Source organism: Elephas maximus, chromosome 25 (assembly GCF_024166365.1).
Source record: "Elephas maximus indicus isolate mEleMax1 chromosome 25, mEleMax1 primary haplotype, whole genome shotgun sequence".
Classification (NCBI taxonomy): Eukaryota; Metazoa; Chordata; class Mammalia; order Proboscidea; family Elephantidae; genus Elephas; species Elephas maximus.
In genome coordinates, this window is record NC_064843.1 from 33988527 (window position 1) to 34012926 (window position 24400).

At 47.7% G+C, this 24400-nt stretch overlaps 2 protein-coding genes across 11 annotated transcripts in view; one reads left to right on the forward strand and one right to left on the reverse strand.

Moving 5' to 3' along the window:
- Positions 1-4653, reverse strand: part of CEP250 (centrosomal protein 250) — a 48486-nt gene extending 43833 nt beyond the window's left edge. For 5 of the 10 annotated variants that reach the window (XM_049870104.1, XM_049870103.1, XM_049870099.1 and 2 more), the window contains exon 1: positions 4539-4653. The gene's annotated coding sequence lies outside the window, so the exon portion shown is untranslated. Of the gene's footprint in view, positions 1-4533 lie in introns of all 10 variants that reach the window. The other 5 variants (XM_049870102.1, XM_049870097.1, XM_049870101.1 and 2 more) reach the window with 1 other exon arrangement.
- A 12706-nt stretch (positions 4654-17359) lies between these two features.
- On the forward strand, positions 17360-21834 carry GDF5 (growth differentiation factor 5). Its single transcript, XM_049870108.1, has 2 exons — positions 17360-18324; positions 20502-21834. Exons 1-2 carry the CDS (start codon positions 17700-17702, stop codon positions 21374-21376), a joined length of 1500 nt encoding a protein of 499 aa, XP_049726065.1. The 5' UTR covers positions 17360-17699; the 3' UTR covers positions 21377-21834.
- The last annotated feature ends 2566 nt before the right edge of the window (positions 21835-24400 follow it).

A 24400-nucleotide genomic window follows, 5' to 3' on the forward strand; every position in this document is an offset into this window, starting at 1 on the left:
AAAATAGAAGCGACATCACTTAAACTTGGAGTAGAGGCATAAAGGTTACCAGGCCCAAGGCAGGGACAGGTATTGCTAAATATAATCTGTCACATAAAGCAAAAAGGGGGGAAAAAAACCCAAAACTCAAAGGCACAGACAATTTACTCTCCGAGCAAAGGAACTGCATATACTTGTCTGCAGAAATAATTTGTTTGAATCTTATTCCATTAAAAAAAAAAAAAAATTAGCATGCAGCTCCTTATACCAATCTCCCAGCTTTCCTTTGGAGCTCTGCTAATTTACTCCCTGGTGGGTCTGACAAAGTGTTAATAAAAGAGGCTCCATTCGAGTTCCTTTGCTGGCTCCTCATCATTTCCCCAACTCTAAATGTTGGAGGCCCCAGGGCTCAGGTCTCATACTTCTCCTTTCCATCTACCTTCATTTCCTAGGAAATCCTAGGAACCCAATTTCACGACTTAAGATAGCATCTGTACACTTACACCTCCCAAGGTTACGTCTCCATTCCAGACCTCCCTCTGAACTCCATATTCCGTTGTTGTTGTTGTTGGGTATTGTCGTGTCTATTTTAACTCACAGCAACCCCATGTGACAGAACAGAACTGCCCCCATAGGGTTTTCTTGGCTGTCACCTTCACAGAAAGAGAGCACCAGGTCTTTCTCCCAGGGAGCTGCTGAGGTGAGTTCGAACTGCCGACCTTTTGGTTAGCAGCTGAGTGCTTCACCACTGCACTACCAGTGTTCCTTCACATTCCTATACTAAATCCAAATATCTATTTAACTTCTCCACTTACGTGTCTAAATGTCATTTCTCCATTAATTTATCCAAAAGTGAACTCCTGCAACCTTTCCCATCTGAATAAACGGCAATTCCAACTTTCTGGCTGCTCAAGCCAAAAGCTTTATAGTCATACTTATTCTATTTTCCCACACCCTATAACCAACCTATCAGCAAATCTCTTGCTGGCTCTACCTTCAAACATTCCCAGATCCTATCACTTTTCAACCCCACATCACCACCATTCTGAGCCAAGCCACTCTCTCTTGTCTGGTATGGAGGCTTTAAGGTATATCCACAAATTCTTTGATATTCCTTCCTTCAAGAGGTGGATCCTAATCTTCTCTCCTTAACCTTAACCCTGGGTGGTACAAATGGTTAACACACATGCTGCTAACTGAAAGGTTGGTGGTTTCAGTCCAACCAGAGGTATCTCGGAAGAAGGGTCTAGTGATCTACATCCAAAAAATTAGTCATCGAAAACGCTGTGGAGTACAGTTCTACTGTGACACACACAGGGTCACCATGAGGTCTGAACCGACTTGACAGCAACTGATTAAACCAAAAAAACCAGACCCAGCGCCGTTGAGTCGATTCCGACTCATAGCGACCCTATAGGACAGAGTAGAACTGCCCCGTAGAGTTTCCAAGGAGCACCTGGTGGATTCGAACTGCCGACCCTTTGATTAGCAGCCGTAGCACTTAACCAGGGTTTCCAGCAACTGATTAGGTTTTTAAAATAAAGTGGAATAAAGAAGAATAAAGTGGAAATGACTTCCAAGACAAGCTGATAAAAGGACTCCTGCTCCCTGCTAGCTCTCTCTCCCCTTCTCTCTGATCATCCGCTCTGGGGAAAGCCAGCTGCCATGTCTTCAGGACACTCAAGCATCCCTGTGAAGAGGCCCTGTGGCAAGGAACTGAGGCCTCCTGCCAACAGCCCTACGGATGAGCCAACTTGGAAGCAGATCCTCCAGCCCCGGCTGAAGCCTTCAGACCACCACAGCCCCAAGTGACAACCTGACTCTAACTTTATGAGAAATCCTAAGCCAGAATCACCCAGCTAAACTGCTCCTGGAATCCTGACCCAGACACTGTATGAGATAATGTTTGTTGTTTTAAGTTACTCAATTTTGAAGTAATTTCTTGAGCAGCAATAGATAATACACCTGAATCACTTCGAGAGCTTTCTAACTGGTCTCTATGCTTCTATCTTTGCTTCCTAATTTTTTTTTTCCTCAGCAGAACAGCCAGATTGATCCTTTTAGAACATAAAACATTGTGCTGCTTAGAACCCTCTGAATGGCTACTCAAGGGTAAAAGCCAAAATCCTTATAATGGCCTAGACAGATAAACAGATAGCTGCCATCCAGTTGACTCCTCGTCATAAGTCAAGGCAACTGTATGTACAACAGAGCTAAACATTGCCCAGTTCTGCATCATCCTCACAATCGCCACCATGTTCTAGTCTGTTGTTGCTTACTGTGCCAATCCATCTCACCAAGGGTCTCCCTCACCCTTATTGGTCCCCTATTTCACGAAACACAGTATTTTCCCCTAGCAATTGATCCCTCCTGATGCTGTGTCCAAAGGAATCAAGTTAGACAGTGCTCTGATGTGATCAATAAGGTCTTCACTGGCTAATTTTCAGAAGTAGGAATCCAGGCCTTTCTTTCTAGTATGTCTTACTCTGGAAGCTCCACTGAAACCTGTTCTCGTAAAGACTACGCACTACAAAACCCTATGGGGCACTTCTACTCTGTCACATGGGCTGACTATGAGTCGGAATCGACTTGATGGCACCTAACAAAATCATAATGGCCTACATGGTCCTAATTATTAGACCCAGTCCTCAATTGTTTTAATTCCATTTCCTATTCCCCTCCTCTTTACTCACACCCTTCCAGCCACACTGCCCTCCTTGCTGTGCACGCCTGGAACGCACCAAGCACACACCCACCTCACACCCACCTCAGGGCCTCTTCCCTGTCATCTTCTTGAATCGTTCCCTCACCACCTTCAGATCTCTGTTCAAATGCCACCCTCTCATTGTTTTCTGACCACTCAGTATAAACCAGCACCACCTCTCCAGACACACTGGCATTTCTTTTTCTCTTCCGTGCTTTATTTGTCCCTACGTGCTTGTTTATTATGTGTCTCTTTCCCACCAGAATGTGAATTTCACAAGCACAAAATGAATACTTTATTGGTTGTTGTATTCCCAGTTTCTAAAACAGCGGCTGGCACATAGCAGGTGCCCATTAAATACCTGACTGCATGAATGACTGAATATAAGGACATTGGGTAACATGATCCATAGTGTCATCCATGGCCTTGCAAAATGCTGATAGGTCTATAACCCTTTAAAAGGCAAAAAAGAGGCCTTTAACCTGGGGTCTATAACCAGGGACTATGGATCTAATCTACAGTTTGTACAGCACTTGACGCTCTCACAATTACCTGTAATCTTCATTAAAACCCTTTAATATAAAATTATTTTCCTCATTTTACAGACGAGGAAACTGAGGCTCAAAATGAAAATATAACTGGTCAGTGTCAGAGCAATATGATTCCAAACTCTATGCGCTCTCCATGACATTCACCTGCCTCCTAAAGCACAAAATATGAAATTATAGCTCTGGTGAGGGGCATTACATGTAAGGTGTGAGATGGTAAGGTCTACATATGCAGCTCTCTGATAGAAAAGGTGCAAAGAAAGAGTGTGGCTGAAGGAACAGAGGGAGAACCAGCAGGACAACAAATTAGGTTCTCGTCTTAGTTCTGTCATGAAATCACTCTGTAAATTTGGGAACATCAATTCTCTTCTCTGAACTTTCTCAGTAAAATGAGGATCAGAACGGTGGTCTCCATAACTCATGGGGTTGATGTGAATAGCCACAAACACTGACCAAACCCAAAGGCAATCTACTGAAATTTTCACATGCCCTGGGGACAGTCTAGAATTCATTTCCCAGCTTCACTCACTTGTTAACTTGCGAGACTCCAGGCAAATTGCTTAACCTCTGAGTGCCTCAGTTTCTTCGTGTGAAAATGTGAAGACAACACACCAACTCATAGAATTGCTGTGAGGACTACGTGGGCCTTGACACGTAATGCATTTCGTAGCAGCTGACACTTTGTGACTATTCAGTTATTATTAGCTATTATCACCATCATCATCACGTGCTACACCCTGAGATATAGAGAGGAAAAAGGCAAGGCCTAATGCCCCCAAACAGCTCATGGTGCATAAAATGAGCAGGAAAAGCAAATCGGTGCAAAGAGTGCAGGAATGGAGAAGCAAGGTTAACTGAGTCAGGGGAAAGAGGGTGGGAAAGGTTTCGAGAAAGTGATACTTGAGTTGGGTCACGAAGAACCACAGTTCCACAGCGGGGGTGGTAGCGGGATTGGGTTTTCAGACAGATTACTGTAAAACCTCAAGGGCACAGGGAGCGAGATGCGCCGGAGGGTGCCGTGCCTTATCCTGACAATCCGGGGGTTTTTGGCTTTTGGATATGAGGTTCGGGAAGTTCCCTTTCTGCGTGGACTGGAATCCCGAGTGGTGGTGGCAGTGGGAAGCTAAAGCAAGCCAGCCGGGAGCCCTAGGACCCGTCCCAGTCCCTCTCTGGGCCTCGGTTTCCTCCTGGGTAACGGGGGGCTGCTGCCCGAACGGGATTCCCTCGGGCGCCCTAGGCAGACCGGCCTCTAAACCTCGGACCGTTAACCCAGGCACCTCCCGCCTGCCCTCGAGGTACCACCTCACCACGATCGGCTCCCGGGGACTCCCAGCGAGTTCCTCAGTACGGGAGCAGCTGGACCTGCCGCAAAGGCCCGGCGGGGGCGGGGGCCCACCACCCCGCTGAGCCCCAGGCCCCGCCCCCAAACTCCCGCCCTCCGGCTGGGTCCCCCCGGATAGCGCGCCCGCAGGAGGACTGCGCAGGAGTCCGCGTCCTGCCGCCATGTTGCGTCCTGGCAGCCGATTTACTAGCGAGGTCCACAAGGAAAAGGGCAAGGTTATATTAAGAGGCATGAGATCCATCACCAGAGCTGGGGACCGTCAGAGTCGCTGGGTTCGAGCAGCTGGGTTTGGGAGCAGAAAAAACTTGCCCTCCTTGGTCCCCCTTTTGACTTCGTAGTTACACACTGCGCATGCGTCTCTGGTTCTAGGCGCTCCCGCTCACTGCTCCACCCACCAACCCAAGTACGGCAATTACAACTGCGTGCAGCAGAAGGCGGCTAGCTCCCGGTTGTGGTAAAACCTGCAGGGCGACCGGGTTTAGGCTTTTCTCCTTTTCACACTCCGGCGCTCCAGGCAACCTCAGGCCAGATGACACAGCATAGTTACTTAGAGTCGTTCGAACACGCAGCAGTTATGTTTCGCCTCCATGTCCTTGTACAGGCTGTTCCTTTTGCCTGCATGTCCTACATCCGTCCAAAGAACTGCGATTTGTCTAATATTCTGCTTAAGCCGGTCTTCTGGAGAACCCATGGTAGGTGCTAAATAAGTATTTGTCGAACGAATGAATCAAGTCAGCCTTATTGTTATCAAAAGTCAAAGTTAATGATGTAAAATCCATCGCAAACTACACAGTATATTTTGAGACAGTGAGGGGTTAGCAAAGGTTTCAGGCTTCCAAGACATACTAATAGAGTGACTGAAGTGGAAGGGGATTTAAACAAAATAATAATCTTTATGAAGGGAAATTCATTCATTCATTGCCGTGTTTATTCACTTACCCAGCAAATATTTACTGAACGTTTATTATGTAGTAGTATTGGATAATAATACAATGTATTAACAGCAAGTTGCAAATTGTATTAAAACTATAAAGTAGTACAACAGAGCCTTTTTTCTGGGCCTGAGCAGAAAGTGGAGTCAGCTGGTGTGTGAAAGTGGGTAACATTGCTCCCTAGAGGTTCTCTAGCTGCTGAGAGCGCATCAGCCCACAAACATACTGTAAAGTGCCAGGAACATTTGAGACCTAGAAGCAGGTGCCCATGCATTACTTGAATTGCTTGGGGCCCAAGAGCCCTATGGGAAAAGACTTAAACCAGACACAATTAGAGTCTGGCTGTGTTCAGACCTGCCTGATGCATCAGGGTGGGGAGAAGGATTCAAAGGAGGCTGGTTTGGACTGAAAGACAATGAATTAGTCAGAAGAAAACCAACCTGGTCCTCTCCAGATGAACTGGGCTTCTCTCCTTAGGTCCCAGATACCATCTCTGGGAACATGCCTGATATTCTATCCATCTCCCAGGTCTGTAACATGGATCCTGCACCCCCAGCCCTGCCCATTGTTTATAGATATTCTCCCTGCTTCATGCCAAGAGGCTGCTTGGACTGATTTTCTTTTTAAAATTGTGTATGAGAAAGTTCAAAGTGAGGTGCTAAATCACCATATATTTTTCCCCCTAAGGAAATAACCTAAAGTCTGTTTTAAAGTTCTTAAATTCCTTGTCCATTTCAAGACTATAAGAGTCAAGAGAGTGGAGAGGATTTGTGTGGAGTTATTTTTTTAACACGAGCTTTGGCCTGGCTGTGAGTCCCCACCCCTCCTTGGGGGAAGATTGATGGGGTTCTACCTTCCACTGCTCAAGCCAAGTGATGGGTGGGGGGTGGATTCCACAAGAGCTTGAGGGGCCGAATCCATCACCGTTGCGGTTGGGGAGCACAGTGATTGGGGTCTGCCTCCTGCCTAGGAAATCTAGCAAACAAGACAAGCCTGCCAGCTGGTTTGTGGCAGACCCAGGAGGGTGCTGATATGTTGTGATTGGTCTCTTCTCCCAGAATTTGTCAGGGAGTGTTTTTTTTTGAGTCACAAGTGGGCCAAGTGTGAGAAAGAGAGCCAGCATAGGGTCCTGTTCAGTAGGGCCTCTTAGAGAGATAAAGGGACCCCAGAAGTAAGAAGCTAGACAAATGACCATGGTAATAGAGGTGCCCTGTTAAGGGAACTGCAGGAGAGGGTCCCAGAAGGGAATCCCTGAAGCACCCCTTTGTGAACAAAGACAGCTTTCTCCCAGACCCAGAAAGCACAAAGCCAGCTTACTACAATACCAGTTCAAAAAAACTTCCCATCCCTGTCCCCATGTTGCTCTTCATGTTAACACCGTGAGTGACTGGAGTGAGCTAGCTGGGGATGGAAAAGGAGAAAAATAGAGAAGAAACCCAAACATCCCCGTCTTTGTCACTGCAAGCTAATGATCTGAAGCAGGTCAGAGCTGGGGCCCCAAAAGAACACAGTCTCTAGTAATAGAATTTAAACAACTTGCTGCTATCCATTTGAGTCCATTCATTCATCATTAAACAAATATCAATTGAGCACTTACAGATCCCGAGCTGGACACTGGGAGAGAGACCCAAAGAACAGTAACACAGAGACCCTGCCCAGAGCGGGCATGTAAACAAATAATTCACAAACGTATACAGTGTGTTAAGTGCTACCATTATGGGGTGGCTCACTTCACAGTGTTCCTCTGCTATTTGTAAGGTTTTCACTGGCCAGGTTTTTAGAAGCAGATCGCCAGAGCCTTCTTCCTAGTCTGTCTTAGTCTGGAAGCTCCACTAAAACCTGTCTACCAAGGGTGACTGCTGGTATTTGAATACCAGTGGTGTAGCTTCCAGCATCACAGCAACATCCAAGCCACCATAGTACGAATTATAGATTACAGTATGGATTGCATCTCAACATAAGACAAAAATCCTCGCAACTGGACCAATAAGCGACATCATGATAAATGGGGAAGTATTGAAGTTGTCAAGGATTTCATTTTACTTGGATTCATAATCAATGTCCATGAAAGCAGCAGTCAAGAAATCAAATGCCGTATTGCATTGGGCGAATCTGCTGCAAAAGACCTCTTCAAAGTCTTAAAAAACAAAGATGTCACTTTGAGGACTAAGGTGCACCTGGACCAAGTCATGGTATTTTTAATTATCTTGTATGTATGCGAAAGCTGGACAGTAATTAGGAAGACTGAAGAAGAATTGATGCCTTTGAGTTATGGTGTTGGTGAAGAATGTTGAATATACCATGGACTACCAGAAGAATGAACAAATCTGTCTTGGAAGAAGTACAGCCAGAATGTTCCTTAGACATGAGGATGGCAAGACTTTGTCTCACGTACTTTGGACATGTTATCAGGAGGGAACAGAACCTGAAGAAGGACGTCATGCTTGGTGTCTTCCTTACCTAGTACTGGTATAAAACAAATACCACAAGTGGATGGCTTTAACAAAGAGAAATTTATTCTCTCTCAGTTAGGAGGCTAGAAGTCCAAATTCAGGGTGCCGGGTCCAGGGGAAGGCTTTCTCTCTCTGTCAGCTCTGGGGGAAAGTCTTTGTCATCAGTCTTCCCCTGGTGTAGGAGTTTCTCAATGCTGAGACCCTGGTTCCAAAGGACTTGCTGATCTCCTGGCTCTTCTTGGTGGTTTGAGGTCCCTCTCTTTCTGCTGGCTTCTTTCTTTTATATCTTAAAAGAGATTGACTCAAGCTAATCTTGTAGATTAAGTCCTACCTCATTAATATAACTGCCTCTAATCCTGCCTCATTAACACCATAGAGGTAGGATTTACAACACATAGGAAAATCACATCAGATGACAAAATGGTGGGTAATCACAATACTGGCTGGAATCATGGGCTAGCCAAGTTGACACGTTTTTGGTGGACACAGTTCAATACATAACATTCCGTCCTTTGGCCCCCCAAAATTCATGTCCTTGCCACATGTAAAACATATTCACCCCATCATATCATTCCAAAAGTCTTAAATCAACTTCAAGTCCAAAATCTCATTTTCTGCAAAATTCTTCTTCATCTGTGGAATCTAGAATACAAGTTATCTGCTTCCAAAGTACAATTGGTAGAACAGGCACAGGTAGACATTTCCATTACAAATGGAAGAACTTGGAGGGAAAGAAGGAATAATAGACATCAAGCAAGTCAGCAGAACATATTGCATTAGCTCTCAAGGCTTGAAAATAATCCTCGGTTTTCTAATACCATTTAGGCAATGGCCCTGGCCCTCCAAACTCTGGTTGTTAGCCACACTTTCCAGATTCTGGGTAGAGGCCCCTCGGCACTGGCCTTCAGCTCTGCCTTGCAGGCCATGATATTTGGTAAAGTAGAGTGTTAGGGAAAAAGAGGAAGACCCTCAACAAGCTGGATTGACATAGTGGCTACAACAGTGGGCTTAAACAAAGCAATGATTGTGAGGAGGGACAGTGTTTAGTACATAGGGTCAGTGTGAGTCAGAAGCAACTCAGCAATGCCTAATAAACACCTCACAGAGGTAGTGACATTATAACATGATTGTGAAGGATAAATGTGATGATGAGCAGACAAAGGTGGGAAGGATGGTCCAAGCAGAGTAAAGGCGCTGGGATGTGCAAGACCATAGGATATTTGGGGAACGGCAGGAATTTCCTCTGGACAACCAGCTCTTGTTGATACTGCCGTTTGATTGGACTGTAAAACTCTTCTTGGTGCCTTCCATTTGCTGGATGTTTTCCCTCGATTCTGACCCTGCCCCAGTGGGCAGGTCTGGTTATAGACCTAGCCAACTTGTGCTCTAAGTAACCAGCTGCACCTGAGTTTGACACTTCTTGAAACTGGTACCATCTTTTCACCACCATTCAGGGCTTGGGCACTAAGGACACTTGGTCACAACTCCCACAGAACAAGGTCCTCTCCTTCCTCAAAAAATGAGCCCTTAATTATATTGCAATCTAAAAATTTATCTGCTGCCTCGGGTGGCACAGCAACTAAGCTTTAGAGCTTATTTGCTGGAACAAGGCAAAGGAAGGAACATGGTGGAAAGAACATTGGACTTGGAGTCAGACACATTCACTGGGTGTGATTGAACTCCTGGCTAAGCCTTGTATCCTAGAGCAACCCACTTCCCTTCTCTGAGCCTCAAACTCCTTAGCTGTGGAATGGTCCTAATATTCACCTACTAGGGTTGTAGTGTGGGAAGAGTGAGATGGAATTAGACGTAGGAAGGGAGGAGTAGATGGAGTCCAGCAAGAATCTGAGGTTTCTGAGCTCAAGAATGACAGTAAGATTTCCAGGTTCCTAAGTGTTTTTGGTTTTTTTTTTAAGTGTTAACAGGAAACCCTGGTGGCATAGTGGTTAAGTGCTACGGCTGCTAACCAAAGGGCCAGCAGTTCGAATCCACCAGGCGCTCCTTGGAAACTCTATGGGGCAGTTCTGCTCTCTATGGGGCAGTTCTGCTCTGTCCTGTAGGGTCGCTATGATTGGAATCGACTCGGCACTGGGTTTGGTTTTTGGTTTTGCAAGTGTTAACAGTGGTTACCTCTGGGAAGAGAGATTCAGGCAGAGTGTGGGGAAAGAAGGGGAGGACATGAGGGAGGGGCTTTCTCTTTTCGTTTTTATTAACTTTGGTATTTTTTATTTTTACAATAAGTGTGATTTAATTTTTTAATTAAGATATATTTGGTGTGAATATCATACTTCAATAAAAAAATGATAAGCTTATATTTGTGTAGCATATCTTTGGAAAGTCATCCAGGAGACTGGTAAGAGTGATTAATTCTGGGGAGGAGAACTTGAAGACCTGAGGTGGGAGGGAGTACTTTTTCTTACTGTGTATGTTTTTGTACTGTTAGAATTTTTTTCATCATGAATTTGTATTTCTTTTCTTTTTAATGTATATTAGTTTTTAAAAGAGTTTAACATTATTTTTAAAATAAAAGATATTTTAAATAAATAATAAAAATGAAAAATACATGATGCAAACACACATACACCTACACACAAAATTTCCAGCTTTGGATTGTTCACTGCAGTGTTTGCGGTGGGATGGATTAATCTGTCAGAAGGCCCAGCCTCTCTGATAAGGTGCAGTTCCCAAGGTGGTTAGCTGGGGGAGCCATTGAGAGCTCATTCCTGGAGAATTTACAGTACAGTGGCAGGTTCCAGCAACTAGCCTCCTAAAAAAACTCACCCTGCTGGCAAGCATGTGGCGTGTGACATGTGGCATGTCAGGACAACTGCAACTCAGCCTCTGGAGCCATGTGAAAAACACACACAGGTACATGCGTGACAAGCTCAGTTGTCCCAGCCATGTTCAACAGGCACGTGCACAGTCATAAGGGGTGTCCAGCAAGTGTGATCAGGCACACAGGACATGTGCAATGCGTGACCCCAGCTGTGTCCACAGCTGGCCAGGACAAGCAACAGGTGACCACGTACTCAGAGCACAAGGAGCAAGGGCTCCTGGGCTCTAGCTGGAACTCAGCACATGTGCTGTATGCACTTGGGACTGGGCTGTGAGAGGGTTTCTTCTCACTTGGGGCCCACAGCCTCCTCCCTCCCAGGCCCCCTACTGAGGCCATGCTGGGTCCAGCCATCCTCAGAGCTGCAGCCACTTCCTTTCCTTTCTGACATGTCTCCCCTACTCCCTCATCCCCATGGTGGAGATCACCACTCGGCTCACTGTGAGTGGGCCAAGGGGTCCCCCTCTTTGGCAGCTCCACTCTTTCCAGCCATGGTCCTGCACACGGCCAGTACACCTGACAGTTCTTTCAGCCACAGTGACCCCCCCATCTTCTCAGTGCCCTCCAGGTCCACCCCAGCCCACAGCGCCTCACACTCCCTGCGCCCCACCTAGATAGGCTAAGTATATATGAGCTTAAAATTTTTTTAAAAAATTAAATCATGTTTATTGCAAAAACACAAAGCAGAATGGCTGGGGCGGGGAGGAAAGGAATGGAAAGCGGAGTGGGTGAGAGGGTAGTGGAAGGGGGTGGCTCTGCTCTTGCAGGGGCTCTCTGGGATCCCCTGGCTGGAGGTTTGGAGGAGAACAGATGGAGAGGCAGGGATTGTAGACCCTTGCCTCCGGCCAAGACCTACCCTGCAGGGCGATACAGAGAAAGAAGGCCAGTCTTCCCTTGCTGTGAAGGGCACTGGTTTCAGAGTCAGGTGTCTGAGTTGCATCTCGGCTCTGTCATTTCTAGCTGTATGACCTTGTGCCAGTCACTTAACTTCTCTGAGACTCAGTTTTCTGATTTGAGAAACAGGGACAATATTAACAACTGAATTATTTTTTTTTAATTATGATTTATGGAACACCTATTATCTGCTGGTGATGTAGAGAAGAGTTCTTTATATATGTAAGTACATTTAGTCCTTGAAACCACTCTGTGAAGCAGGTATTGTTATCCTAATTTTACAGGTAAAGACACAGGTTCAGATAAGTGATTATGCATCTTTTAAAAATGTAAATGATGGCTAACATTTATCTAGTGGTTACCATGGCACAAAACACTGTTCTAAGAACTTTATTCACAACAGCTTAACAACTTAGCTCACAACAACCGTATGAGGTAGGTATATTATTATTATTCCGATTTGGTAGGTAAAGAAGCCGAGGCACAAAGAGATGAAGTTGCTTGAGATTTCTTGAAGACAGGTAGCCCAGCTCTTAATCATTATGTTACAAATCAGACAACTGTCCTGCATAAAATCCTCCACTGGGCTTTCCACTGCACTAAAAATAAAATCCAGCCTCCTTTTCCTGGCTTCCAGGGCCGTACACAACATGGCCCTGGCATGATCTGATCCCATCTCCTGCCACTCCCCCCTTCACTGACTCTGGTTCAGCCACACCACCTTTTCATCATTCCTCAGAGATGTCAAGCTCATTCCTGCCTCAAGGTCTTTGCATTTGTTGTTCCCTCCACCTGAAATGGAATCCCTGGGTGGTGTAAATCGTTAAGTGCTTGACTACTAGCTGAAGGGTTGGTGATTTGAATCTACCCACAGGCGCCCCGGAAGACAGGCCTGGCGATCTGCTTCTGAAAGGTCACAGTCTTGAAGACTATGGAGCAGTTCTACTCTGCACACATGGAGTCGCCATGAGTCACAGTCAACTCAGCAGCAACTAACAACCGCTACCACCTGAAATGCTCATCTCCCAGACCTTTTATATGACTCGTTCCCTCACTACATTCATATCTCTACTCAAATGTCAACCCCCTCAAAGAGACATTCCCTGTCCAGCCTATCTAAAATGGACACCTCTTTGACCCTGCTTAATTATTCTTTATAGCATGTACCGTTCTCTGAACATATGCATGGGTTTGTCTCTTCCACCAGCATGTAAGTATAGACTTGGTTATCTTGTCCCTTGCTGTATATCCAGTGCTCCAGCCCGGGGCCTACCACATGGTACCTATAAACCCGTTGCCATCGAGCCAATTCTGACTCATAGCAACGCTATGGAACAGAGTAGAACAGTCCTATAAGGTTTCCAAGGAGTGGCTGGTAGATTTGAACTGCTGACCTTTTAGTTAGCAGCTATAGCTCTTAACCACTACGCCACTACACCCAATAAATATTTTCTGAATAATTACTACATGAACGAAAACTTAAGATCATCCAACTGGCAAGTGGCAGAGCCGGGACACAAAGCCAGCTGTCTGGCCCTAAAGTCTCTACACTTAGCCATTGTACCAGGCTGGACTAGCCCAAAGAGATCCTGGGAGGTTCAGACAGAATAATGAATGTGAAATCACCTTGAAAACTGTTAAGTGCTTGAAAACAGCAAGGGATTATCATTATTCTGTTTACTGTTTGCTCATCTATGGAATGGGGATAATAATACCCTGCCCTACTGACTTTATAAGGATGTTTTGTGGGGTTCCAGTGAGATAATGGTTGGGGAAACATTCATAAAAGTTAAAGGCTCTATATCATGGAAGGAACTCTAAAGATTATTTCCATGCCAGTGGCTTCTCTAGGCTCCCATCCTCTGCTTCAAGTTTGACATTAATATTGCTGACAGCCGAGGGGGAGGTGAGGGAGACTCGAGGGACCCAGGGACTCTGCGTCCCAGTAATTAAACATGTCGGGACTGAACCACTGCCAAAGGCAGCATCTGGTTGCAATTACCAGAGGGGACCGAAGTGATTAGTCACCTTTATAGTGAGAGCCAGGCAGGTCCCCTGGGCTCCTCCCTTGAGAAGCCCTTCTAACTAAGCTAAGAGTCCTCTTACCCTGCTCCTACCCATTTCTAGGGATGCCCTGGTCCTCAGGCAACAGTCTCTAGCTGAGACTGTTCTATGTCCCCAAAGTCCCAGCCCACTGAATGAGTCCTTCATTGAAAATCAAGAATATTGTAGCTGCCTCCCCCTCGCCCCCCTTTCAGTTCTTCTTGTGTTTCTAGAAGCCAGGTTAAGATTCTTAGGTATGGAATATGCTGAAGTGGGAGTTAGGCTAAAAATAATTTAACCTCTCTGAACTTCAATTTCTTCATCTTTTAAAATGGGGGTATTAAGGGTGCCTTCACCATTTTTTCACCATAGGGTTGTTATGAAGATAAAGGTAAAAATGCAATGAGAAAATAGGCCAGAGTCTAGTTTACTACAATAAATGTTCGGTAAGTAATAGCTATCATTATCATTTGCCAGGTGCTAGGCTAAGAAAATTGTATTTTACGTGCACACAGCTAATTAGGTTCCCTTTTAACAATTTTTATACAAATTGTTCAATACCATTGGTTACAATTTTTACAGTGTGTCAGCATTGTCATTATTTCCATTCTGTTTGTTCTGTTTCCATTGGTCTAGCTTCCCTTTCCCTCCTTGCTTTCTCAATCTTTGCTTTTGGGTAACTGTTGACCGTTTGGTCTCGTATAGTGAACTGTTTAAGGGAGCATATTACTCACAGGTGATATTGTTTATTTTATAAGCCAATCTGTTATTTGGCTGAAAGGTGATCTGCAGTAGGCTAATCACTTTTTATGATTCATTAAATTGTCACAAAAACCCTGTAAGTACTGTCATGATCCCTGTTAGAGTTCCAGAGAGGTTTAGAGACTTCCAAAGATTGAACAATGGGTAAGTAGCAGAACCAGGCTTCAAGATCAGGTTTGGTGGTCTCTAGAGCCCTTGCTCTTTTTCAGACTATGTGCAGGGACATCTTATTTGCTTAACTCCTTCCTTCATTCTTCACTCAGGCTTACAAAGTGCCTAATAAATAAGCTAGGCAGAATCCCTTTAAAAGAACTCAGAGTCAAACGAGAAGGCATGATATGTCTGCAAGTAACTATACTTTAAAGTAGAAGATGGTGTCTTTTATATATAAGGGCCAGTTAGAGTTTCATTCATTCATACAGCACATACTGAGAATCTGCTATGTGCCGGGCCTTGTGCCAAACACTGGGAATAATGATTTCAATGAAAATATTGAAAGAGAAATAAGGTACAGTCTAGTCACAATCTAATGGGAGAGATATATAAATAAATTATTACAGTTAAAAGGAATTAAGTTGTGATTTTAAAAAAATAGGAAAAAAGTGCAGACAGAGGGAGAAACGAAGTGTGTTAGAGACAGGAGGCAGCAGCAGACTGGATAATCATTGAGCTGCCAAAATGAAAAGGGGCACGGGACATATGTGGCGACAATTCAGAAGGAATGTGCATTGGCTGGGGGAGGGAGAGGGCTTCACGGAGGAGGTGGCTCATGAGTTGGCTCTTTTGCAGTGGGTACGTTTTAGGTAGAGGGAGGGTTGCAGCAGGAAGGACCTGTGGAAACAGGCCTAGCCACTCTGACAAGGTGCAGTTCCCAAGGATCTCTGCTGGGGGAGCCATTGAGAGCTGGCTTGGGGAGAGATCCTGGAGGCTTAGAAGCCAGTTATAGTAGGACAAGGGGGGAGGAGGACTGAGACAGTGGGGGAGGCAGTGGTTGGAGAGGAGGGAGAAATGCCAAAGATACTGGATATGACTGGTTATGTGGGTCATCAGTGAGGTGCCAGTGAGATAATGGATGGAGAAACAATATCAAAACATCAAAAGAGAAGCCAAGAGTTGTGAACCTGGGTGACTGGAGTGACAATAATTAATTCAGCCTTTCTTTTAGTTGTTAGTTGCCATCAAATTGGCTCTGATTCCTGGAGACCCCGTGTATAATAGGATAAAATGTTGCCCAGTACTGTACCATCTTCATGATCATTGGTATGAGTCTATTGTTGTAGGCCATCCCTAAAGCTCCCCCGAAGAGTGCCTGGTGGTGCACTGGCTTTCACAGATAGGGCAGTGAAGTTTCCTGATCTAAGACTACCAGAGGAAGCTTGGAAAATGGCCGAGTGGTGCTTCTGTGCTCGGATAGCCTCTGAGGACCTGGGGACGTCACTGTGAAAAGACTGGTCAGGCAGCCACTTGGACACCCTAGGCACCGGCTGGATCTTATTTCATTCATCAAATACTAAGCTTCTGGTCTAGGCTGGGCTAGGTGGGGAAACCAATCTGGTGACCTTGGAGTGCAAATAGACCTGTTAGACAAGCTCGGAGAATCTCAGATTGAGAAGGAAGCCTACCTGACTACTGCTTTCTACTGCTGCTGTGACTCTGACAATGTGACAAGTGCTGTAGAGAGATGTACAAGTGAGAGTGATTGGCGCTGTCTGGGGGTCAGGGAAGGCTTCCCAAAGGAGGAGAAATTCAGCTGAACTTCTCAGAATGAGAAGGACTTCCTCCAGTTGTGAGAGTGAGAGAATGATATTCCAGGTGAAGGGAACCGTTTCCTCAAGTGACTTGTGGTGAGTTGCCCAAAGGGTCTGTGGGGCAGTCTCCCCAAAGGAAGGGGCTTCAGCATTTCAATAAGGCACTTGAAGAAACCCTTGAGTCGGCTGTAATTCAGACTTCTTCCAGAGCTACGAGAAAAGCAGTATGTGGGAAATCTTTTTTCCAGCCTCCTGAAGGGGCCGCTGCTGCCCCAGCTTGTGGCTGCTGCCCCAGCTTATGGCTGCTGCCTCTGGACTCAGCCAGTCCTTTCCAAGAAAACTCTGAGGACGTCTTTGCTGGGGTGATGGTAGGGTACACCCTAGACCTGCTTGCTCTGAGGAGTGGGCTCAGGGGTGGTAGTGCCCCTGAGCCTGAATAAATAATCTGAGCTCAGTCAATGGCATTTGTGGGGGAGGGGTGTAGTGGGCATTGATAGTTCCCTGTCTCTGGGTCACCACAAGTTTATTAAAATAAAAGAAACTGTGGGTAAATGCTGCCATCTGTGCTATCCCCCCCCCCCCCCCATCAAATCAGGCCCCAGACTAGACGCAGGGGCTATAACTGCTTTGAAAACACTCCAAGGACTTAACTGAAAACCCAAACTCCCCGTGCTTCTGGGGCTTAAGATCCTTGAGTTCATTCCTCAGCATCTCTCCTTAGGAAGGTGGGGTGGGCTGTTCCGTGGGGTAGAGGTGAAGACCCCTAAGTCTGCTCCACGGACTGGGAGGCCCCTAAGTCTCAAGTCCCACTGCGGGGCTCTGTGCCAAGAGCCCCCGTGAGCCATGGCCTCGAAAGGGCAGCAGTGATTTTTTTCACATAAATATATCGCACTTAAATGAGTTTAGACAGCATGACATCAGAGAGTAATTAAATTGGTTTGGGTTGGAATTCCGTTTCCAATTCCTGAGTTCAGGTTTGTAAAAGATTTTTCTGAGCACCTGCAGGCCTGTGTGTTTGTGTGTGTGAAGTGTTTTCACTGGAAAGGATTCAAAACTTGGAAAAAAAAAAAAAAAACTGGAGCACACAGGCAGCATTACGCCATTCTTCCTTCTTGGAAAAATCCCTCAGCCTTATACAAGCCTCCTTCAAGCCCTCAGTCAGTTGTGCAGGAGAAAGGGGGCGGTCGGCTTTCTCCTTTCAAGAACGAGTTATTTTCAGCTGCTGACTGGAGACCGGTGCACGTCTGGATACGAGAGCATTTCCACTATGGGACTGGATACAAACACACACCCGGCAGACTTAAAGAGTCTCAGACTGAGGAGAAAGCCTTTCCTTCTGCTGCTACTGCTGCTGCCGCTGCTTTTGAGGGTCCACTCCTTTCATGGTTTTTCCTGCCAAACCAGAGGCACCTTCGCTGCTGCTGCCGTTCTCTTTGGTGCCATTCAGCGGCTGGCCAGAGGATGAGACTCCCCAAACTCCTCACTTTCTTGCTTTGGCACCTGGCTTGGCTGGAACTGGAATTCATCTGCACTGTGTTGGGTGCCCCAGACTTGGCCCAGAGACCCCAGGGGGCCAGGCCAGGATTGGCCAAAGCAGAGGCCAAGGAGAGGCCCCCCCTGGCCCGGAACATCTTCAGGCCAGGAGGTCACAGCTATGGTGGGGGGGCCACCAATGCCAGGGCAAAGGGGGGCAGTGGGCAGACAGGGGGCCTGACACAGCCCAAGAAGGGTGAACCCAAAAAGCTGCCCCCCAGATCGGGTGGGCCTGAACCCAAGCCAGGACACCCTCCCCAGACAAGGCAGGCTGCAGCGCGGACTGTGACCCCAAAAGGACAGCTTCCTGGGGGTAAGGCACCCCCAAAGGCAGGATCTGCCCCCAGCCCCTTTCTGCTGAAGAAAGCCAGAGAGCCCGGGCCCTCTCGAGAGCCCAAGGAGCCGTTCCGCCCGCCCCCCATCACGCCCCACGAGTACATGCTCTCTCTGTACAGGACACTGTCCGATGCTGACAGAAAGGGAGGCAACAGCAGCGTGAAGTTGGAGGCTGGCCTGGCCAACACCATCACCAGCTTTATTGACAAAGGGCAAGGTGAGGGGGCGGGGTCGAAGGGGCATGGCTCTTGAGGGAGGGGCATTGGCCGCATGGAGGGGCTTTCAGAGCCCTGACACTGCACTGTTGGGAGACGGTATGTGCATCTGGCCTGGGGTGGGTGTCTGGGACTTGCCTCATACGTACCAGATCCTGGGCTGATGATACGTCAGAGCTGGAGGGCACGTAGGGATCGCCAAGACCAATTCCTGCAAGATGCAGAGGGGGTCACTGAAGCCCAGAAAGAGACGAGACCTGCTCAGGGTCACACAGCCAGCCGTTGGCAGACTTGAAGACCAGACTCCAAGATCCTTGATTGCCAAGCCATGCTCTGTACCTATGTGCGTTGGCTAAACTTTCCAGGCTCCAGGGGTTTGTAGGTTTTCTCAGATGGCAGAGAGAGAAATGAATTTCTAAGTGGTTTCTCAACTTTGCCCTCAGGTTAGGGGGCAGAGGAGGCAGGGTAGGTGAAGACAGTAAATGGGGCATCTTGGAGTTGTGGAACTATGTTTAGATGTATTGGGAGGCAGGAGACCTAGGGTCTAACTCGCGATGTGACCTCGGGAAAGCCCTTTTCCCCTGAGGTCTCAGTTTGCCCATCTCTACAGCTATGTAGAGGTTGGGATGGAAGATTTCCGAGAACCCTTCAAATATGAAAACTTTATGTCCTGTCCTGACAGTGGAACACAGATAATTTTCATCATTAATCCAGGATACCTGTTTCTCTCATTTCTCCCCTGCCCACTGGGTGTTAGTGTCTTGGCTGCTTTTCTAAACTTGCTGTGTGATTTCAGCAAGTCCTTTCTCCTACCAGGGGCTCAGTTTCTCCATAAGTGTGAAGAGGGGGTTAGACCAGCAGACTGGTAAGGTTGCTCTCAGCTGACATGCCCTGCTTCTGGAAGTCTTAGGACTTTGGCTGGCGGGGTGGGGGAGGGGTCAGAGAGTGGGAGAGGCTCCTTATTAGAGCTGGCCTGTAGGGGACTGATAGGGGGTTGGGTAGGGGAGGCACCGAGGCAGCAGGTCTGGCTGAGGTGGGGGAGGTGGCCTGGCTGTCTGCCCAGCCAGGGAAAGCTGTGACCCCTTGGGGGCTCATAAAATAAGTCCTGTGCCCCCCAACACTAAGGGAGTTTGGGGAGGGGGGATGGGGGAGTTTAAAGGCCTAATTAGTTAGCTTCTAGAGAATATATGAAAGCTCCCCGATAGTAAATTGGAATTTTGGAAGGAGGCATGCTGATTTGTACATACTATGGAGCCTTGTACACACTCAGTCTTACAGTTTTTCACAAATACAGAATCATACACATACACACACACAGAGATACTTCTTACATACAGGGATCATACACACCCTTGAAATGTTCATACAAGCCCAATTATACATACACATAAACACCACATGCATTACCCTTCATATTCGCATATGAGCCCAATCATACACACACACACACACACCGTCACATATACACCCTCACACACTGAATAGGGTAAAACACATATACAACAAAATCATTAGACTGGGAGGTTTGGGGAAACTGGACTGTAGACCAGTTTTGTCATTAATTCACTGTGTGACCTTTAAGCAAGCCACTTGCCCTCTCTGTGTCTCATCTATAAAGCGAGAACACCAGGTCTCTTTTAAGTATAGTAGAAGCAGCTCAGGATTAGATATAAAAAGTTCTAGGCTACAGTTCCAACTCTGGTATTTTTCTAGCTGGGTGACCTTGAGCAAGTAACCTAACTTCTCTGAGCCTCAGGTTCTTACTCTGTGAAAACTGGGGAAATGATAATACCCACCCCACCTACCTTACAAATGAGGTATCTAATTAGATAATGGCTGAGAGAGGGATATATAGAAGGTAGTTATAAAAAAATTTTTTTTTTTTAGTTATAAAGTTAATGAATCTCTGATAAACATAGATCATTGACAAAAGCACCCAGAATCACAAAGAACCACTCAGATCGTCGATAGCCATGTCTACAGATAAACACCCCTACTTGGTCTGCTGGGTAGGAAGATCCTTCATTTCGAAAAAGGCTCTCAGCCGTTTATATCTTGGCCCTTGTCAGAGTAGGGAACAGGTTATGGAAAGCTAGTTCTGTGGCCCTCCCCTGAGACCTGGAGGTGACTGACTCCCTTGCTGAGGGTACAGTGGATGACTTCTGGGTGTTCTTTCTAGATGACCGAGGCCCTGTTGTCAGGAAGCAGAGGTACGTGTTTGACATTAGTGCCCTGGAGAAGGACGGGCTGCTGGGGGCTGAGCTGCGGATCCTGCGGAAGAAGCCCTCAGACACGGCCAAGCCAGCGGCCCCCGGCGGTGGGCGGACTGCCCAGCTGAAGCTGTCCAGCTGCCCCAGCGGCCGGCAGCCGGCAGCATTGCTGGATGTGCGCTCCGTGCCAGGCCTGGATGGGTCTGGCTGGGAGGTGTTTGACATCTGGAAGCTTTTTCGAAACTTTAAGAACTCAGCCCAGCTGTGCCTGGAGCTGGAAGCCTGGGAACGGGGCCGGGCCGTGGACCTCCGTGGCCTGGGCTTTGACCGGGCTGCACGACAGGTCCATGAGAAGGCCCTGTTCCTGGTGTTTGGCCGCACCAAGAAACGGGACCTATTCTTTAATGAGATTAAGGCCCGCTCTGGCCAGGATGACAAGACTGTGTATGAGTACCTGTTCAGCCAGCGGCGAAAACGCCGGGCCCCACTGGCCACTCGCCAGGGCAAGCGGCCCAGCAAGAACCCCAAAGCCCGCTGCAGTCGGAAGGCACTGCACGTCAACTTCAAGGACATGGGCTGGGATGACTGGATCATTGCACCCCTTGAGTATGAAGCCTTCCACTGTGAGGGGCTATGTGAGTTCCCCTTGCGCTCTCACCTGGAGCCCACGAACCATGCGGTCATCCAGACCCTGATGAACTCCATGGACCCTGAGTCCACACCACCCACCTGCTGTGTGCCCACGAGGCTGAGTCCCATCAGCATCCTCTTCATCGACTCTGCGAACAACGTGGTCTATAAGCAGTATGAGGACATGGTTGTGGAGTCTTGTGGCTGCAGGTAGCAGCACTGGCCCTCTGACTTCCTGGGTGGCACATCCCTAGGGTACTGGTCATAAGAGCCCCTCCTTGTACTCCTGGAATCAGGAAGCTGCAGCTAGGAGCTTCTACACAGCCTGAATGAAAGGGATTCCAAAAGCCTTGCTCACTGTATGACTTGGGGTAAAGGTCCCTTTTCATCTACAAGTCCCCCTGTCAGAGGATTTCTGCCCCTCTGCCACCCTGACTGGCAGGGATAGGCTTTGGCCCAGGAAGACAGACTTTGAGTGGGACTGAGACCCAGGAAGAGGAGGATATTTTCCAATGAGGCTCAGCCCACGATCTCTCCTTTAGCTGGGCCTTCTTGGCCTCTGGGCTCTTCAGGGAGATCTGGTGCTATCCTGAGCTCCTCTTGGGAGAGCCACAGGTTCCACCCCCTCCTCGAGATGCCTTTGTGTCCGAAGCAGATGAGATGCTGATTGGGCAGGGGTGGGAGAGAGGGGGAGAGGGCTTGGGCAGGGGTGAGGTATGTGAGGCTGTTAGACTATTAGATTAAAATGTTCATTGATGAGATAAAAAGCAAAACTGTGCCTAAAACTGTGGCAAATTTCTTGTGTACTCTGGGGACCCAGTGGCCCCTAAAAACTCAAAGAATAATTGATCCAGGGTGCGGAGGAGAGTTGCTTTGCACGTAAACTTCGTTTCCAGGGCCCACTCCCCACTCCCTCCCCTAGAAACTGAAGCAGAATGGGACAGAGAGTACAGGCTGAGCAGGGCCAGTGCTCACCTCTAACCCCATTCCTGTTCCTTCCAAGGGTCTGCTGGTCTGGAGCTCCATCTGCTCTGTTGCAGCCTGGCAACAAAATTCAGTTTTCTTTCTGACATTCCTCAGTCAAGTTTGTTGTCTCCTAAATGGTAAGGAAATAAGGGATTTCATTTCCTCTAAAATCATCCCCACTTCATTAGTGTCTGCCCTGGCCTCTTGCCCTACCCCGACATAGTAACAGAATTAACCGACCACCATTTAAAGGGCCATCATCTGCCTTTCCACTGGGGAATTAGGGCTGCCGGTGATCTCCCCCTACTGGGGCAACTTCTTTTTGCTGTTGACCACTGTACCTCACATGACCTTGTCTGTGGCCCTCCAGGCTGGCATCCTCACTACTCCTCGCTGCTCTCATGTCACCTCCCACCTCCTCACCCCCATCTCTGGAAACCATGTTGGAGCCTACACATTAGATAAGTACCGTCCCCAGTACTCCTGACAGACCAATACCAGACATATCTTGACAATGTTTCCTGCTTGGGACTTGGCTCAGGGTCAATGCTCACTGTCTTTCCTTTATTAGAATCATTTGGGAGGCATGGGACATGAACCCTTGGGAGAGGAACACAAGTCCTTCTGGTAGGGAAACTTGAGGGTCTGGGTCCTTGGGCCGAGGACTCAGGACCAGGTTCTACTTGGCTGAGGAAAGATACAGGGAGGACCAGGAGAAGGGAGTCTAGGCCTCTGGGTGCCACCCAGGGGGCCTCAGATTTTTCCCCACCTCTCTCCAGCTGGGTCTTTAATTCCCAGGGTTCCTAGCCAAAGCTGTTTCAACGTTTAGGGATTCCTGCCCAGCTATGGGAGGATCTTGTGTCCCTTCCCTCTAGGCCTGAAATCTGGGCTGTCAGGAGCTGAAGCAAGAGCCAGTACAGGGGGCAGCCTACCTTAGAGCTGCCTCCTTGGCTTGGAGGCTGTTACCTGTCCCTGAGAGGCCAGACTGAGCCTGGAGCCTAGCCCTCCTGGCCAGGCTTCGTTGTGTTTGGCTGGTGGTGGGGCTGGGAGCTCTGGAAGTAAACAAAGGAGCTGCCATGGCAGACAGAGTTCTGGTGTGTGCGAAAGGAGAATGAGCCTGGAAGGGGGGTATGGGGAAGCCAAAAGAGTGGGCTGTGGATACAGGGCGAGTAGTGTTGAAGCTGAGTGGCTGGAAACCCCAGGGCAAAGAGGCAGGGGACAAATGGGTCACAGGTGGGGCTGGCTCTTAAACTTGCTCATTTCCTGGGTTGTGTGTCCCCAGTTTCTTGGAAAGTTCTGACAGAACCAGAGCTGCTCCCTGCCTTCACCCCATCTGAGAGGCTCCTGTCAACTCACTATAGTTCTCTTCCTGCTGGAGGCCTGGGCTTTGACTGTTGTGGCTCTGCCTTGATACCCCAGGAACTTCCTCTCCTACCTCAACCTGCTCTAGAATGATCTTCCACAAAAGAGCCATTCAGACTCTACCCCCTCCTTCTTTCCCACCCAGTCCATGGAGATCGAATCAAATTAGTGTGGTGGCAACAGCCCTTCCACTCTATCCATCAGATCTGTTGAACTGTCTCCTTGGAAAATGCTTTCCACCAGGCACTCACCTTCAGTCCCAATCATAGCCAGCTGCATACTGTATGGTACATTCATGCCCCAAAGGGTACGAGGGTTAGGTCATACTTTAGACTTCACCAACACTCTCCCTCCTGTGGTTTCGCAGCTGCCCAGGTTCAAATTTCAGATGTCACTTAGAGCTGGAGGCCTTGGGCAAGGAACTTAGTTCTCCAAACCTTGGTTTCCTCATTTATAAAAAGTAGAGGGGGAGAAACAACACACCTATTTCATAGGGCTGTGAGGATTATGGAAAGCACTCAACACAGTACCTGCTACAGAGATGGCACTCATTAATGTTACCTGTTATCATATTGTGCCTTAAACAGTCCTGTAAAGCAGGCAGGGCAAGGAGTACTATGCCCTGTTTTTATGGACAAGGAAGCTGAAACCCAGAGAGGGGAGGTGGCAGAGTGGTAACAGCTTGTCTTCAGGTCTCTGCCAGTCTCATGGTTCTTCGTACCATTCTTGCTGCTTTTCTGGACCCCCAGCACCACTGACCCCATTCGTGGTCAGCAGTTAAACTACCTCCCTAGGTCTTGGCTCCCTGGTCTTAAAAGTATCTCCCTGAACTCCTACGAGAAATAGATGCAGAGTTTAGGTTGGGAAAAGGAGAGGCCCATAGGGGATGAAAGAGAAGAGCCTCTCAGTG